This window comes from Danio aesculapii, chromosome 20 (genome assembly GCF_903798145.1).
Source record: "Danio aesculapii chromosome 20, fDanAes4.1, whole genome shotgun sequence".
In the NCBI taxonomy this organism is placed as follows: Eukaryota; Metazoa; Chordata; class Actinopteri; order Cypriniformes; family Danionidae; genus Danio; species Danio aesculapii.
Genome location: NC_079454.1, coordinates 39,301,999 through 39,321,915, shown reverse-complemented (window position 1 = coordinate 39,321,915; position 19,917 = coordinate 39,301,999). Strand labels below are relative to the sequence as shown.

The 19,917-nt window shown below is 34.1% G+C and overlaps 1 protein-coding gene across 1 annotated transcript; it reads right to left on the bottom strand.

Annotated features, from left to right (window-relative positions):
* Positions 1–2,210: 2,210 nt before the first annotated feature.
* On the bottom strand, positions 2,211–2,697 carry LOC130247394 (C-C motif chemokine 13-like). The gene is made up of 3 exons (XM_056480619.1): positions 2,634–2,697; positions 2,436–2,547; positions 2,211–2,349 (listed from the first exon to the last, which is right to left on the bottom strand). The coding sequence occupies exons 1-3, from the start codon at positions 2,695–2,697 to the stop codon at positions 2,211–2,213; spliced, it is 315 nt and encodes a 104-aa protein (XP_056336594.1).
* Positions 2,698–19,917: the final 17,220 nt, after the last annotated feature.

Sequence of the window (19,917 nt, the reverse complement as noted above, 5' to 3'; positions counted from 1 at the left end):
ATCTTTGATGAATTTAGTTTGTTGCTTTTATTAAAAAACACATGACATACAAAAAACAAGTCACACTGAGATGGCCTGCAAATAGGTTCTGAGAAAAGTCAGAAATACAGAGGAAGGAAAGAGCAGTCTTACATGGCCTTTAAATATACACGGTAAAAAATATCGTCTAAATAAAAGTTTCCATATTTTGTGATTCACAAGTGTTTTTCATTGATTCACGGTTGTGAATTGCATTATGGGATGTTGATTTCTGCTCTGTCGAGTTTTGATGTTGAAAATTCAACTCTAGAGTTTAACAAAATGACTTTTATATATATAACAATAATTTTACATATAATAACAAATATTATACTATTATATATAATAATAAATAATATAATGTTTAAGAAATCATATATAGAGAAACAAGTCTATAAAATAACATAAAATGTACAGGCAGTTTATTAAAAGGATTTTGTAGTATAATATAAAACACAAATCTAGACAATATATCACTTTAAACTATATAAAACATTAATAAAAGGCACTTATTTGAGCTTAAAAGTTGTTGAAGAAAGATTGAGGTCTGTTACAGATGTGTTTTACAGTGATATACAGTATGTACATTTTGTAACAATATTTAGTAAAAACATTGAGCACAGAAACTAGAATTTCTATACCTGAAAATGATAAAACCAGCATAAACACTTTGCAGATACTTTGAAATGTTTAAATATTTTTCAAATTTGTTAATGGAGAGAATATTTTACCAACTCAACTATAAACATAATCATTTTAATAACTAATATTTTTTCTTTGCCATGATGACAGTAGATCATATTTATGGTTTTTTCAGCTTGAAGTGCAATTTAAAGGCTTAACTAGGTTAATTATTTTAAATAGGCAAGTTGGCAAAGTCATGGTTTGTTCTGTAGCCAGTTAAAAAAATCATTTAGGTGGGTTAATAATGCTGATCATAAAACTATTAATTGAAAAAAAATGTATTCCATCCAGGCAAAGTAAAAGAAATAAGACTTCCTCCAAAAGAAAAGATATCTATCATAGGAAATATTTTGTGAATGTGAAAATTTCCTTGCTCTGTCTAACACAACTTGAGAAATTTTGACTTCAATATATATATATATATATATATATATATATATATATATATATATATATATATATATATATATATATATATATATATATATATATATATATATTTTTTTTTTTTTTTTTTTTTTGGGCTGAATTTAAACAAACAAATTAAGTTGAACATTGTTAAATTTAATTTGTTTGTTTAAATTCAACACAAATAAATTGTTTGCAACAGTTTTGCATGCAACACTTTTTTCAGTGTATATATAAATATTACTTTGTCTTTCCTTGTAAAGTAGGTTCAAACAAAAAAAAAGTACTTGATCTTGGATGTCTCATAGATGTTGAATGTTGAAGTCCACTAGTTATTCTCCCTCTGGTCGTTGAATAAAGTCCACTAGTTATTCTCCCTCTGGTCGCATGCAGAAGTTAGCATATCTATATGACACAGAGAAAGGAAAGCTCACGGATAGTGAAAATGGTTATGGAGATATTGACTTCTTTGCTTTGTCAGTGGAGAAGCACTTGCTATAATTCTATGTCTCATACAGCATGTCATAAGTGTCAAAACTTTCATTACTCATTAAGGACGATTTGAGTTGATTCATCTGCTATTGTTATTGTACTTTGAAAAGGAAAAGGAGATTTTCCACAATCAGTGAGAATTTTGAGGAGCTTAAAACACAAAGGTTTTTGGCTTGAATTTCCTTTCAATACAGCATAACTATAATGTGCTGAATCATTAAATGAAATATCAAACCAATAGGAAAATGAGATTTGGTTCATTTATTTGCAATTTGACTTACTCAGTATTATAATTTGCTTGGGTTATGTCAAAATCTGTCAAGCCGTGTGACTCTTTGAGGTGGACCAAAGCGTTCTCTGGTTGCTGAAGTGGTGTAGGTTCTGTTGTTCTAAACAACTCCGCTTTCCTTAAAAAAATAAATAAAAAAGAAACAGAACAGAGATTTAAACTTTGGGATTTAGATTTCTAAGCCTTCAGTCAGTCTTTGCAACTAAGGAAGTATTTGAATTTTATTCTGATATGTTTATATATTCAAAGTTCAGCTGAGACAAATAAACTATTCAAGGTACAACAGTTTTAACCTGTACATTAATATTTAACATGCAGTTTACTTTTCCACTTTAGAAACTTTGTCTGGTATCTCATGTAGCATTTCAGATCTGCGAGCATCCACCAACTTCATCAACCTCTGAACCCATTCATCTGCCGGGTCAGCACAAATCTCTTTTTGTCTGTCTGTGACGAAACTGGGTTTTCAAAGAGAAGATGATTTTACTTCACAGAATCCTTTCACTATTAATCATCCAAACGTTGACATTAAAAATGTATTTACATGATAGCATTCCGGGCACAATGAAAATCTGTAGCTTGATAACTCTCAACCAAATTTGCTCTGATTTTTAAATTGGAGAAAGAGTAGCAGCACTTTCCATTAAAATTGAACCCTGTGGGGAGAAACATACAATGTAATTCACATAATCTACACATTCTCAACAAAATATCTAGAAAAAGAAAAAACACACACATTGACTTTGAGCCAGTGAGCAGAAAGCAAAAAACACAAGACAGATGATGAAAATGCAGGACGGCCTCATGTTTGTGTCGTCGCTCGGATCTTGAAGTGCAGATCGCTGTATTAGTGGCTGATTGTTTTGTATAAGATCCCATCTGTGATACAGCAAACAACAACTGGCATCATTTGCAAAAAGTAATGTCTGCAGATGAAGAATTTCCTGTGTAACTTGCCACGTGTGAATGCGGTCTAGACTGCTGACGTGTCTCTTCTAAGACCCCACTATTTATGTACATTTTTAGGTTGCACCTTTTCAAGTAAATGCTTCAGGTGTCTCATCCAATGTAAGAAAGGCCTTTTTCTAAATGTAAGGCAGGAAAATGAGCAGGGCTTGAAGCAGGAAATGATGAGCTCTGTGATAAAAGTAGTTTATATGATACTGTTTAGTGGTCAAGCTCCGGTGTGCTAAAATGATCTTTTACAACGCTCATTAAAGTCACAAGACTTTAGAATAAGAAGCAAATATTATTTTTTGAGTGTACATGATAGCGTTGCTGTAGCACTGAGAATGTGCAGTTTGATAACTCTCAATCTGTTTTACAGGAATTTTTGTTTTGGAAATGAAAAGCAGCATCTAATAAGATCTTACTATATATATATATATATATATATATATATATATATATATATATATATATATATATATATATATATATATATATATATATATATATATATATATATATATATATATATATATATATATATGTGTGTGTGTGTGTTTGTGTGTGTGTGTGTGCCCGTGTATATATTTTATATCTCACAGAGGTGATCGTATTCAAAACAATTAGCCACTAATAGAGTGACTTTCATATCAAGATCTGACTGACAACTGACCACAAACCCAACCATGAGGCCATCCTGCATCTTCATCTTCGCATGTTTGGTGCTCGTTGCTTTCTGCTCAATGGATCAAGTACATTTTTAATATTTCTTGCTTGCTTCTTGGGAAATTTCTAGACTGATAATGAATTTCTCATCTTTAGATGTATTAAATAATACTGTAATTACATAATTACATTATACATATATATATATATATATATATATATATATATATATATATATATATATATATATATATATATATATATATAATTATGTAAAGTATTATTTAATACATCTAATGATGAGAAATTATGTATGTATGTATGTATGGATATGCAGGTAGGTTTGATGCAGGAAATTATGAGCTCTCTGGGTCAAGGTGGAAAAGTGGTTTGTATGAATGTTTGGTGGTCGAGCTCATCTGCACTAAACTGATCTTTATACTAATTGCTCACTTACTGTAGGTTGCAGGACATCTGTTTGTTGACATGCTTATGCATTCCAGCTGCTTGCATATTTATTTATTAAATACAAAATTTGTATGGTAGTGCTATCCAAAAATATTATTTCTGACATGCTGCATGTACAGGATTAGAGAACATCTCCTCAAGCTTTTGTCCCTAATTAAACCAGACAAAGATTAAAAGCATAAAGTTAAGTTAAAGGGCACCTAGGTTAGCCCTTTTTTCAGATTTATTATAAGTGTTTTGCGTCTCCAGAAAGTTTCTGTAAAGTTTCAGCTCAAAACACCCATCAGATTTTTTTAATATACATTTTGCAAGATTCTATTTTAGAAATTTTTTTACTAGAGGGCTGTTTTGTCGTACTGCGCCTTTAAGGCTAGTCCTCCCTGCGCACTACGTGCCTTTCTGAATGCCTTAATCTCCTCCCTTGGCTGCGTCAGACAACAGACAGACTTAAAGAAGCAGATCTCATGTAGCGTTTGTGAGAAATACTACAGTAAGAACTTTACCAATGAGTATTTGTTGTGCAGTTGCATAGATGAGTCACACAAAGTTCACGCGCGCACACGCACACACAGAGACACACGCACGCACACACACACCGCAGCAGACACACACACACAGACAGACAGACAGACAGACTCTTTTTGCACGCATATGTGACAGGATTCAGGCAGAGGCGCAAAAAGGGGGTATGCAGTATATGCGGCGCATAGGGGCGCCACACATGGGGGGGCGCCATTTTGTCAAAACTATTTTTGAAATTATCCTTACTAAAAGTTTCAAATAAATCAAAATAAATAAATATTTTTTGTTTAAAATATTTATTTTGCGTTCGTTTTATACAAGTATATAATTGTATTTTATTAAATAAAGAAAATCATACTTTCCCTCCCCCTCTGTTGACCATTTGATTGATTCATTGCAGCTGGATAAAAAAATTGAAACTAATATTTGGGTTAAAAAATTCCCCTATATAAATTATATATTATATTATATTCCCCTATAAATCATAAAATCCATAATTTTACAGTTTATTTCCGGCAGCTGGGGTGCCAGAAAAAAAGTAAAATAATAGCCGTTAAATTACAGAAATGTACCGTAAAATAACGAATATTAAATTACAGAAATTTGCTTAAGTTAAAATTTTTGGTACATTTCTGTAATTTAATATCTGTTATTTTACGGTACATTTCTGTAATTTAACGGCTATTATTTTACTCTTTTTCCGGCACCCCAGCTGCTGGAAATAAACCGTAAAATTACAGATTTTTTTTTACAGTGTATGTATCATATAGATACATCGGCCCCTTTGGTAATGTTTTTTGCTCAAAACTATTTTAGTTTTAGTTACAAAAAAGTTTGGCGATAAAATAGAACATCTCAGGGCAGTTTGTCTTTGTTCATTTTTTACACTAAACATTTAACAGTCTTTTTTATTTAACTTTGTGAAAGGTGTAATAGCAGTTTCAGTCAATAATTCATGCAAAGACAAATCTTACACCTCTCACAGTAAGCATTTGAGAAGTGATTGCATGTTTAAGTTATGTTGCCCTTTAGGACTCCCAGATCTATAATTTTGTTTTGACAAATGTCATACAAAAGCAAGGCATGTCAAGGTGCTATACTCATTTAGTGAGGAAAATGAAATCATTTGGGGTGGGATGAGATGTAATTCTTTGACTCATCACATGCTTAGTGTAATTATACTTTTACTACTTCATATAGTTTAAGTTGTGTTTAGAACTTCTAAATGTATTTGTTTAAAGCATGTTAAGGAAAGGGGGGGGGGGGGGGCGCAAAACTTGAACCCGCATACCCCTCACTAAAATTGCAGTTGCGCCCCTGGATACAGGTTAATCTCCACTGCTGTATGGATATCTGTTATGTTAATGTACAAAATAAACCTGCTTTAACGTCCACAAACCGGGAATAAAGCGTCTTATTATATAATTGTTCTGACACGCGGCTGTGCTGATGAAGTAAAGCTGAAGTAAATCGCTGTAATTCATTACACACGTGCTCTGTTTTAAAACATTTTAAACATGTGAAACTTACTCTTGATCACATTTGATGATGATTGATGATCCTAGCGAACTGAACAGACCTTTTATTCCCAGTTGCTTTGCGCACGTCTGGTCTTGTTGATATGATTATACAAATGACTACCAGGACATGTTAATACGCTCAGCTGTCAATCAATATTGGTGGGCGGGGGGACCGCACTCCTACGTAAAGTTGCGGTCGGTCTGAAAACCGCTTCAATTGGTCCACCGTTTTTATGTTGCTAAATTGAAAAAAAAAGGACTGGGTGTGTTTATATCACCCCAATATGACGGTCTATACACCATACACACACATATGTCTGTCCAAACAGCTTGAAAAGTAGATTTTTCACCATAGGTGGCCTTTAAGTGTGTAAAACAGTGTCATCTTGTGGTTTGTTGAATTTACAGCAGCGAAGACATGCCACACTTTTTTTAAATGTTAGCTGAAAATGTTCCCAAAGGGGACACATTTAACCACCTGATCATCAAATGATAAAATATTATGATTCACTTTAAAAAAGGGGCATAGAACTAATAATAATTTGAACTATTTACATTTTTAAAGGAACGAGATAAGAGTTAAGGCCAAAAAAAAAAAAAAAAAAAAAAACAACAAAGAAACAAAAACAATATTTTAAGGATAAGATCACTGGAATTCTTAAAATTTTGAAATAATTGAGGTTATCGGAAAAAGAATAAGAATAAATTAAATCATAATGTACATAGAAATTGTTATAGATAAAATTGCTAATTTTATTTTCTACAGTTGCTGAATTGGTAATTAAGCAATACCGCTTTAATATAAAAAACATACCGATATATACATTTCTGGACAGTAGCAAATATGTCCCAGGAGGTGTTTTTTTTTTTTTGCAGTTTTCGTGAATCTACCAGAGGCTGCTGTGTATGCTTTTTCTCAAATTTCTCTCGCGAGTGCCATTCACGCCTGCTCTTTTTGTGTAAAATGCCACTGTCGACTGACAGACCAATGGACTGACCCAACCTCCTCCTTCCCTAAACCCAGCCAATAGGGTTTTCAAAAGCACCGACTGTTCCTTTCTGGAACTGTTCTATTATTATTACTCGAACCCCATCATCATGATCAACTCCTCTCTGCGTCTCAAGTCCACCAATGTACATGGCGAGCTAACTGGACAAATTGGTAACAGCGGGAAAGCCATCCATACAGAGGTAAATGGTCAGCTGGTAAGTGTGAAAAGAAACTGCGTCACACCGCCCAGTAGCATTCGTTTTAAAGATGATATTCAGCCATACATACAGTACTGTACTTCTGGCTACATAATTCACAATCTCCAGAAATGTATATAGGTTTTCAGAATGAGCCTATATTGTTAATAAGTTTGCAGTACAAGTGTATTTAATGATGAATTGCAATTAAGTATTATTATTTAAAAAATTCACGAGGTTTCTTGTTTTCTAAAGATTAAAAAGGAGAATATTGTTTTTAAGAGGTTAATGAAACAAATATACAGTATTAAAGCAACAAGACTAAAATATTCTAGTAAATTTAAGGATTTTTTTTTAAATAATTGTATTACTTCTATGGTTACCCATATATTTAAATTAGTCAAAGTTCATGGTTTGTAAATCAGGAAAGAATTATTCCCCATTTTCAAGAAAGCCAGTAGGTTTGAATGTAATAATGATAGGACTTTACCAATATTGAGTGCTTTACCAAAAGCGATTGAAAAACTATATTCAAGCAGACTGAATATTATTATTGTACTTATTAAACTACACTTATCAGTACTAGTACTGGGTTGGGCCCTCTTTTGCCTTCAACAAGGTACTGGAAATATTTCTCAGAGATTTTGGTTCATATTGATATGATACCTGTAACATTACACAGTTGCTGGAGATTTGTCGGCTGCACATCCATGATGTAAATCTCCACCACATCCCAAAGGTGCTCTATTGGACTGAGTTCTGGTGACTGTTTAGGCTAATTGACTGGAAGTAGCCATCCGGGATGGACATGGTCAGCAACAATAGTCAGGTCGCCTGTGGCACTGACACCACGCTCAATTGGTACTAATGGGCCCAAAGTGTGGCAAGAAAATATCCCCCACTCCATTTTACCAGCAGCAGCCTGAACCACTGATACAAGGCAGGATGCATTACCATGCTTTTATGGTATTGAGGGCAAACTCTGACCCTACCATCTAAAATGTCGCAGCAGAAATTAAGATTCATCAGACCTTCTGTTGTCCAATTTTAATGAGCCTGTGTGAATTGTAGCCTCAGTTTCAGTTGTTTTTAGCTAACAGGAGTGGGACCTGGTGTGGTATTCTACTGATGTAGCCAATCTGCCTCAAAGTTGGACATGTTGTGTGTTCAGAGATGCTCTTCTGCATACCTCATCTGTAACGAGTGGTTATTGGAATTACTGTTGCCATTCTATCAGGTCAAACCAGTCTGGCCATTCTCCTCTGATCTTTGGCATCAACAAGGAATTTGTGCCCACAGAACTGCCGCTCACAGGATATTTTTATTTTTTTTTTTGGACCATTCCCTGTAAACCCTAAAGATGGCTGTGTGTAAAAAGTAGATCAGCAGTTTCTGAAATACTCAGACCCTTGCAACCATGCCACGTTCAAGGTCACTTAAATCACCTTTCTTCACTATTCTGATGCTCGGTTTGTACTTCAGCAGATTGTCTTGATGCCTAAATGCATTGAGTTGATGCCATGTGATTGGCCGATGTGAAATTTGCATTAATAAGCAGTTGGACCAGTGTACCTAATAAAGTGGCCGGTGAGTGTATTTCTGTCTGGTTTTGGGAAGAGGAACTCCACTGAGACATTAATTTCTGTTTAATATGTTTAATGAATTGTATAGTCAGTTAAGTCAAGCAGGTGTCAAATAGTGGATTTAAATGGATTTCGTAAGTTTGATTTAGAAATTCTTCAGTCTAAAGTTTTATTTATTTATTTATTTAAATTTAAAAATACTTTAATCTTATTAAAAAATAATCTTTCAGTGGCCTTTGTTAAATTACTAGAAGAAAATAAAACAGATTTGAGTTTATTGAAGACAATTAATTAAACAAAAGTATGAATAGAAGTCATGAACTTTCATACTTAAAATATCTGTACATAAATGTATATTTAAAGCACATAAAGAAAATATAGAATACATTTAATACAAATTTACATTAAATTTTGATATTTTAAAGAATTTAATCTTTAAAAAGTTTTACATACCACATAAAAATAAAAACTACACTTAATTGTAACTATATGATCAGAAGTTGTATCAAAAGAAATTATATTTTATCTGTTGGCTAAGGATATATTCATACTTTTTATTAACAATAACAATAATACAACATTGAGAACAGCAACTATAGATGTTCCTGCTAAAGCATGTAAAAACATATTAGTATTACTTGATCGTTGGATTTGCCCTTCAATATTTGGACTCTCAGTAGTGATTATTAATCCACACTGAACTGAGCTCAACTGAACTGAACTTAAACACTACAAACTGAACTACACTGTTCCTATTTACTGTGACCTTTTATGTGAAGCTGCTTTGACACAATCTACATTGTATAAGCGCTATACAAATAAAGGTGAATTGAATTGAATTGAATTGATCTTGGTCATGCCTCATCATGCAGTCAATGTTAAAGTCCAAAGTCTTCTTGGTCACATGCAGAAGTAAGCAGATATATACTGTATGGCATAGAGAAAAGAAAAGTTCAATATATAAGTGGTTATGAAGATATAGTTTCTTTTTTTCGCTCTGTGGGAAGGGAGAAAAGATGTCATTGAGCGGTGATTGGAGCAGCAGGAACGAGCCGAGGGTGTGACACTGACATTAAGCACATACTGTATTGCCAAAACCACACAGTAAGCCTAATGTGTCATCTTTTTCAATGAAAATGGGCAGTAATTAGGCTCCATTTTGTTATAAATTTGTACAGAGGGAAGATGACAGTTATATAAATGTACATGATGGCTTAACATTTTTGTTGTCTGTTATGTTTAATATAACAATTAAGGCAGTTCATTCCGCTGTGGCGCCCAGGAATAATAAAGGGACCAAGCCGAAAAGAAAATGAATGAATGATTGAATATTACAATTAAAAGAGACATTGCTTTAAGTATATGTTTATATTTTCATTTTATTGTTAAGACTGACGAAGAAGACAGGGTAAATGACGTTATAAAAGTACACTGCCGTTACATTTGAAGATTTACCCCACAATAATGTTTGATAATGTATTTTCTTCTGAGGAAAGTCTTATTTGTTTTATTTCGGATAAAAGCAGTTTTTGATTTTTTTTAAAAACTGTTTTAAGGTCAAAATTTTTAGCCCATTTAAGCAATTTTTTTTTTCTTCTATAGTCTACAGAACAAACCACCATTATACAATAACTTGCCTAATTACCCTAACTTGCATAGTTAACCTAATTAACCTAGTTAAGCCTTAAATTCCTTTTCAAGAAGCGTCTTGAAAAATATCTAGTAAAATATTATGTACTGTCATCATGGCAAAGATAAACAAAATCAGTTATTAGAAATGAGTTATTAAAACTATTATGTTTAGAAATGCGTTAAAAAAAAATCTTCTCTCCATTAAACAGAAATTTGGGAAAAAAATCAACTGATATATATATATATATATATATATATATATATATATATATATATATATATATATATATATATATATATATATATATATATATATATAAATGGGTTTCACTTACTGTGTTTTTGAATTTCCCTGTGTTGTGTCTCTCCAGTCCTGTGACTCCTGTGACTCTTTGAGTTTTGAGATTAAAGTTGTTTCGTTGAGTGGCATTTCTGTTGTTTTGATCAACTCTGCTTTCCTGTCAAAATAGAATAGAGATTTAAACCAGTCCTTATATATTTGGGTATTTTCAAAGCCTCTGCCAGTGTTTGCTAAAATAAAACTCTAATGTATGATCATAGGTTTTACTATAGGTTTAGCTTAGTAAAAAGCACTTTAATAATAAAAATTTTAAAAAGCATTTGATATATAACATGCAATTTACTTTGCCACAGCTTCTGTTACAGAAATGATTTCTGGCATCACATGAAGTGGTTTGGATCTGTGTGTGTCCACCAAGCCACTTTTTGTCTTCTGCTTCATGTCTCGTGCATCCACAGACCTCATCAGTCTCTGAACCCATTTCTCAGTCGGATTAGTACAGATCTCCCTTTGAATCTTTGTGATGAAACTGAATTTTATAAGAGAAGATGGTTAAAAAAATCAGCATTGATTTACAATAGCTATTTATTTTAATCAAGAAATTATTCCAAATACTTACATGATTGCCTTATAATGACATTCAACATGTGTACTTTCATAACTCTGAACCTGATGAACTGGGATCATAGCAGTGGAAAATGAAAAGCAGCACTTATCTGGGACGGCTGTAGGAGGAAAACAAAGATTAAAATAAATTTTTCAGTTGGTATGCAAAATATGTATGAATGGAATAAATAAAAAAATCCATTCAATTAGTCTACTCATTCACAAGAAAATAAATACATAAATAATTAAAAGGATGTACATACCAGCTGAGAAGAAAGCGACGAGCGCCAGACAGATGATGATGCAGGACGACCTCATGGTTGTGATTGTGGTTGGTCAGATCTTGAAATGCAAATGGCTGTATTGGCAGCTGATCATATTGTTAATGATCACGTTACTGATACCACATAAACTTTTATGTTCTCACCAGCAAATAACAAGCTACTTCATTTGCAAAACCATGAAAAAAAAAACCATGATGTGATCTGCAAAAGTAGTATTTCCTGTGTAACTCACACCACTTCCGTGAATGCAGCCTAAAACAGTGAAGAGTCAGTATTGTCTTTATATTTGTGAATTAAATACTCCATTATTTTATACACAATTTCAGATTTCAGTTTTTCAAGAAGATAACTCAGGCGTCACATTCAATGAAACAAAAGCCCTTTTTTACTGAAAGCTGAAAAGTGCATGAGGCTCCATGCAGGAAACAATGAGCTCTGATGGTCAAGGTGGTAGAGGGGTTCGTGTGAATATACAAAAGTGGTTAAGCTTGTCTCGGATGCCGATGTGCTGGATCTTAGAAATTATAAATATTTAAATAGGCACTATCCTTATAAATAAATTGCATAGTTGCAATCTAAACAACTACATTATCACCTAAAACCCTCAAAAGTACATTATGTTGTCCAACAGCTGCAATATTTGTCAAACTGTAGTGAGTTTATTGATCTGCTGTCACTCTATGTGGGTGGAGTAATACAGAAGGGTGAGGAGGCTGTACGAGTGCTGATATTGCAGATTGACATTTATATATTGATATAATATATCAACCAGACAGAAGATAGTTTATTACTTTCAAAACTATTGATAGTATTATAAGCGAACTACAAAGAACAGTACAAAACATATTTAAAAAGCAGTTCATGCAATGAGTGGAATGCTTTGTGGAGATGACGATATGTGCTTAGGACATGTGTGGTTTCTTTTATGTTAAGCCTATTAAGCCTTGAAATGATCTGTTAAGAAGGATCTATTTTTTCGGATATTGAAGAGTGCAAATCTGCAGGATCAAGCCGTGTTAGCAATGTGCTCTTTGAAGGACAACTGATCATCCAAGATCACTCCAAGATTCCTTACCAAACTACATGGCGTAATGGTGGATGATCCCAACTGGATTGAGAAGTCATGTTGTATGTGTGGTGTTGCAGGAAAGACGCGAAGTTCAGTTTTTAGCAGTTTCAGTTTATTGTGGGTTATGAAATAATCCTGGAAATTCATAATCTGATGTTTCACACTGTAAATCACCAAAATAAAGATTAATGTCTAATTTTCATTTTTGATTTGTCTTTGCTATTGATTGAAGGAATGCAGCATGTCATTTGGCCTGCTTACATGTTGTTAAGCTTATTAGCTGCAGTGCCCATGAGACCTACTAGACATCACTCCATGTATCCTGTACCACTGCCATTCACCCAGACTACACATTCCACTGCAGTTTACCAAACTACTCCAAAGCTGTATCCTAAATGACCCAATATACGAGAAAGATCTAGCTGGAGACCAGGTGCAGATGCAAGATCAGCTGCATGCGCTACATGTAATGCGCACACCTAACCTCAAATAGTGCACCTTTTCAAATAGAACAAACATTTTTAGTGCTGTCTGAAAGCATAGTGGACATTATGTAGTGCACTCAATCAATCCGACAATGTACAGCAATAAAGAGTCTACAACCCACGTACACACAACAGCTAAAATCCTAATAATGTACAGTGAGTGTTTTGCAGTGTGTCACAGGGTCAAAAATGTGGAATGGATGTTCTGGCTTTATGGCTGCTGTAACTTTAACAAACCACAAGATGGCACTGTTTTTAAAAAAATAAAGGCTTTTGATCTGTTGTAGCCTAGCAATAAGGAGGTAAAGCTTTAAAAGGCACTCATCCTTCTTGCACATGAAATATGTCAGAAATTAGAAACATTTATATAAAAAGGCTTCTTACATTTAAGTAAGTTAACTTAACTTGTGGAAAAGCTGTCTGTAATGAGCTTTGGTTCATTATTTGACTTTCCCTTTACCAGTTTTTGTTGTCTCTATATTACAGAAGTTCAGAGCTGATATTTGTATTTTAATAATTTGGTATTAAACATGGTATTTTCGAATTGATCTATTGTTAATTTACAATAGGACAAAAAGTTTTCCATGAAGGAGACCTATTATGACCCTTATTATGAGATGTAAAATAAGGCCCAAATCTCAATTCTGTTTTTGTACCCCTTCCCCTTCCCCCTTGAAACAGAGTGGGAAGGGGAAGGTACGGTGGCCGAAAGAAATGAACGCGCTGCAATTATGTCGTGTAATCAGGATATTAAAATAAACGAAAAACAACTCACCTTTCAAAGACCACCAATCACTTCACTGAGCAACAGTCATGGCATAATAATACATCCATATCTCAGCAGGGTACGTCATGTTTTTGGGTGCCCTTAAAACATTTCTGTTGTGTTATGTGCATATTTGCAAGTGTTGTGACTGATTTGCTGCGCGTTTCTTCAGTTGTTTGTGTTGTGAGCAATTTGCAGTTTGTCAAATTGATGAAGATCGTTTCTGTATTTGCTGGTGTTTTTTCTAATTGCATGTGCTTTCTTAAATTGCAGCGTTAAGCTCTCTCGGCCACCGTAGGAAAGGCTTCAAATTGCACCCCTAAGAAATGGGACACCACTACAACACCTGCACACGTCATCATATGTCATCCTGAGCTCTTACTTCATATGAGATCAACGATCACGACTGCTGTAGTTATTTCAGTTGCGTTCTTTTTTTGGTATTTATCTTCAGGAAATCACTGAAGGCATTTATTATGTTATCATAATGATATAATGTGGCAATAAGCTCGTAATTTATATTCATCTATGTAAACTAGAGATGCAAAGATTAACTGGTTTCACTATTAAGAGAAGTGTATTTATAAACTAATTTCGAGAGGATCACGTGTGTTTATGATTGCTAGTGGCTGGTTCTGCATTATCCAATTCTCAATGCACCAATCAGACGACTCCTAAACTACTACAAATACCCTGGGTTACATTCCACCGCTATCTTCGTTTTGAAGAAACCCCCCTTCCACCCCAACTCCTCCTTCTCCTGCTTAACACTGTTGCCTCACAGCAAGAACGTCTCTGGTTCCAGGCTTTACCAAACCAGCAGACGTTTCTGTGCGGAGTTTGCACTTTCTCCCCATGCTCATGTGGGTTTCCCCCGGGTTCCCCGGTTTCCTCCCACCGTCCAAAAACATGCAACTTAAGTTAATTGACTAATCCAAATTGGCACCATAAACATGCTTCTAGTATGTAGTTATCTCTCAAGAGCAATCACTATCTGTTCATCAGTTACTACGGCAGGTGAGTTCTCGAGATCAACCTGAGCTCCAACTCCCCTCCGGCCTTGCAATGGGAGGGAGCTTCGGGCTCGAGGATCTTATGAGCTCAGGGCTCTCTCCTGGGACAGCACGCCAAACAAGCTTATCATCAATCATCAGCTAAGTGTGAACACTTGAACCTCGCTTTAATTCAACACGGTTAATTATTTGTAAAGGCTTCTCAACATCGCATTTCTTCACAGAACAAAACTGCAGCAACTACATTTTTTTGCCAGATGTGCGCTAGTTTGCATACCACGCACACTGGATTAACTATGAGTGAGGCTATTAACTGAGGCAAGTTCGTGCAAATTAGTTTTTTCTAATGAAGGGACATGCATGCCACGCGCTCACGCTTTCCAGATGCACCTAGGTGAGATGACAGGGAGTTTATGTGACCACGGGAAATGCAAACGGCTTTAGTTTGAGAAAGACGCAATGAAAAGTCCACAAGTTTGCAAACCCATCTAAAGTTACAAAAAATGGCGCAGATGATATTGATTATGTGGTTTATGTTAATCTGCCAGCTGAGATCAACCGTTTGTGTTCAGAGAGAGTGCTGAAAGACTCGGAGTGGATCAGCTGTTTAATGGCCTAAATCTCGATGCATTGCATTCACTGCGTTCAGTGCAAATGGCTGCTAAATGTAAAATCTAACACTGTAAACATCATCGCCAAAGAAGCTTGCTTTTACTAAGTTTAAACTGAAACTGCAGCTCATGACAGAACGGTTTTGTGCAACTGGTCATCGCGAGAATCCTGTTCTGCCTAGCTCATATATTGGGCCGGCTGACTCGGCTTATTCCACAAGCACAGAAATGACACAAACAGAAACCAAAACTTTTAAAGATTGATAGAAGTGAGAATTTTCTTTCTTTTTGTCAGTTCTTTTTGTTTATTAAATTGTCATGCATATAAAAACAATAGTGCAAAATGTGCAAATTCTTACTGCAATGCTTCATTTTTGTTTGATGCAAACTGTAGATTTATTTTTTATAATGTAACAGCACTGAAAAAAATTATTCAAAGATGATTCCTTGGATTTACTCGATTTTTTTACGTTAAGTGGTTGTAAACAATTTATTTGGGCTGAATTTAAACAAATTAAGTTGAACATTGCTCAATTTAATTTGTTTGTTTAAATTCAACACAAATAAATTGTTTGCAACAGTTTTGCATGCAACACTTTTTCAGTGAGTATAACTTTATATAGCAGATAACTCACATTCAAGGCAGTATGATAATGAGAAATGTAATTTATTGTTAGTATTGTTGTCATCATCATCATCATTATTATTTTATAATTATTAGACATTCATTTTGGAATTATTGCGCATATTCATTACAGAATTAGTTGTTTCTATTGTTTCCAGATTGATGTTGTTTCAAATACAATAAATCAGTTAAAGGGCACCTATGGTGAAAAATCTACTTTTAAAGCTGTTTGGACAGATATATGTGTAGATATAGTGTATAGACCGTCATATTGGGGTGATATAAACACACTCAGTCCTTTTTTAAAAATTTAACAACATAAAAACGGTGGACCAATTGGAGCGGTTTTCAGATCGACCACAACTTTACGTAGGAGTGCGGTCCCCCGCCGACCAAAATTGATTGACAACTGCATATTAACATGTCTCCTTAGTAATGCATTTAATTATATCAACAAGACAGGATGTGTGCAAAGCAACTGGGAATAAAAGGTCTGTTCAGTTTGCTAGGATCATCAATCATCATCAGATGTGATCAAGAGTAAGTTTTACAAGTTTAAAATGTTTTAAAACAGAGCACGTGTGTAATGAATTACAGCGATTTACTTCAGTTTTACTTTATCACCACTGCCGTGTGTCAACACACAAAAACAACATTAACATTATACCAGACAAGGATATTCCCAGCCATTAGACTTTTCTGACACGGTATTCGAGTGTTGTTGAGTGTCAGAATGTTGTGGGACTGCTATACAGGAGTTATTATTAGGATTATAGTTAGCCAAATTTAGTGGTTTTTATTTTACGTTTTTTTTTTTAAAGCATGCTGGTAAAACATGAATGCCGTTATGAATATATTAAAACATGTGCTTGTTTGTTGAAAAATTCATAATAATGCCAAAAATTACTGATTTGTGCATCTCATTAGCATGTGGAGCCATGCTGCCATTGTAGATGGTGTATTCCGGGAAATTTTTGTACCCCTTGACTTCGAGTGTGGTCCTGAAAAATCTCGGTTTTAAGGGATATCTAGCCCTTCTTCTTAGCCCTACGCCTTCAAGCTAAAGAGAATTGGGATAGGGGTAAGGGGTAGAAATAGGGGAAAGGGCTAAGGGGTAGAACTGGGATTAGGCCTAAGTCTCTAATGTCCCTAGGGTGTGTATGTAAAGTTTCAGCTCAAAATACTCATTGAAACTGCCACTTTTAGGCTTTGATCCAAATTTTGGTGACTGTTGCTTTAAATTCAAATGAGCTTGTGCTCCCAGCCCTCTTTTAAAAAGTGGGCGGGGCTACAAATACAAATACAAATGTGTTTACATAGCAGCAGATTCAAAACGGCAGCTTTTCACTTAGGGCTGTCTATGCTAATAAAAGAGAGATAGTCACTAATGGGTGGGGCTTTTTCCCTCTGATGACATGTACGAAGGAAGAATGTTAATCAAAATGTATCTGCAGTTTTTATAGAGTGTTATTATAAAAATATAATTAATACATTTTTACCATTAGAAACTGGTAACTGGTAACAGGACTGTTGCCACACAGCTGTGTTTAAACCCCTTATAAAAGAAATTTTAGTGCATAAAAGATCCCCTTTAAGAAGTCACAAATGTGTATGATTTGTTAATTTCTGTGGTCTCTGGTTTTATATGACCTACAGAAGCCTACCAGCATTAAACACATCTCTTCACCGCCATTCATACTGTAAATATTCCCCTGTGGCCTCAATGAATAGTAAATTTCCCATTGAATGCATAATTATAGGTCAGTGGGTCACGTCAGAGTAATTTCCACCTACTATTTGATGATCGCTACGAATTCGAACATTCTGCTCAGCAGCTCACTGTATAAACTGCTGTTCTCTGATTGCATGCTGTGGGATAAGAAATATTCAGATGCATGTAAAGGATGCAAAAAATCTACGAAACCAGGAAAGACCAGTTTTTGTCAACTGAAAACAGAAATGGCATATAGAAAAAATGCTAAATAAAAAATATAATAAAACAGAAAATAAAAAGGATTTAGAATCAGAAAACCTACAAATAGTTAAACGAATATTTGTTAAAATGCAGAGAAACAAAATCAGAGTATAAAAAAGTGTCAGCAAGCAACACATAAGGACAAGCAGAATATAAAAGAATAAAATTATGTAAAAAAAAAAAAAAAAAGGAATAATTTGGGCAACATTCACACCAGCTTGAAAATAATGGAAAAAGAGGAGACAGAATAATACAAATATGTCAATTCTGGCTTCAACTTGTATAGCAGTGAGAGGTCAATTCTATACTATAGGTGTTTTTAAAGCCACTTTTAAAGTCACTTGCGCGCACATGTGAAGCACGGATCCACTGTTGACAGAGAGACGTCATCAGCCAAACTCTGCATCAACCTGATCTTCTTTCTGAAAATCCAACGAGGCCTATCCATGAAAAGAAAGATTGGTTTTGAAAGTGCTTCTGCCAAAAATGCAGAATCAAAACTTTTCTAAATCCTGAATCAATATCGGAATTACTTTTGCACGCTGGAGGGAAATGATGTTATGCAGTTCAAAACAACGATCTGAAGGGTGACAACACGGCTGAAGTATTATGTTTAGACAGGTATGTTTTCATTTTAGTCACGGAAAGCTGATGTAAATTGCGTTCTTGTTTATGAATGGGTTTATATGTACAGAAGTATTGTTCAGCCACTGAAAACGTCCGGGAAAAGATTGGCTATTTTCAAGTTCATGGAGTACCTTTTAAAACATCGATAATATAGTCGGTTAAATAGACCTGAGCATCCACATAGTTGTTCAAGTGTAGAAGGAGATGAAAACAAGTGATGTACGAGCATCAGCGAGCACAATTGAAAATGAAAAGTCACTTGTTGTCTAATATTACTAACTAACATGAAAATATTCATGATTTAATTACAATACAGTTTGTAAAGTATAAATTAAAGTTTTCTGTCTTTTAATAGATATATTATATGAGAGACTTGCTTTTTTACCAAATAAAGTAGATCTAATTGGATTTTGCATTGTAAACATTAAATAAAAGTTAAAAAGGTATTACTTTTTATTTCAGATATTAAGGTTTTAGTTATGATACTTCCAAAATAATTTCGCATAAATCCCCAGATTTTTAACACAATTCTGCACAGAAATGGCAAAAAATGTGCGCAGATTCCGTCTGGCCCTAAGAATTACTTGCCTAATTACCTTTACCTACCTAATTAACCTAGTTAAGTCTTTAAATTGTACCTTAAGCTGAATACTTGTATCTTAAAAAACATCCAGTGAAATATTTTGTACTGTCATCATGGCAAAGATAAAATAAATCAGGTATTAGAAATGAGTTATTAAAACTATTATGTTTAGAAATGTGTTGAAAAAATCTGCTCGCCGATAAACAAAAATATGCGGAAAATATACAGGGGCTGTCAATACTAAATATGAAGAGCTTAAATTTACTTCATTTATAAATATGACTGGATCAATTATCCACTGGATTTGATTATTTTTTTATATTTTAAAAGTATTAAATATTTAATTATTAAAATATTAAGTATTTATATTAAAGTGATGTTAACCAGAGCAAAGATGCTTTTACAGTATTTCCTATTTTTAAAAAATCTTCCAGAGAAATCTTTTCTTTTTTTAGATTGGCAACAAAACAAAACCTTATTGTCCAATAACTTCAACTGTATATAGTTCTCTTTAAAACAAACAAAAAAAGGACCAAAATTCAATATTTCTCCAA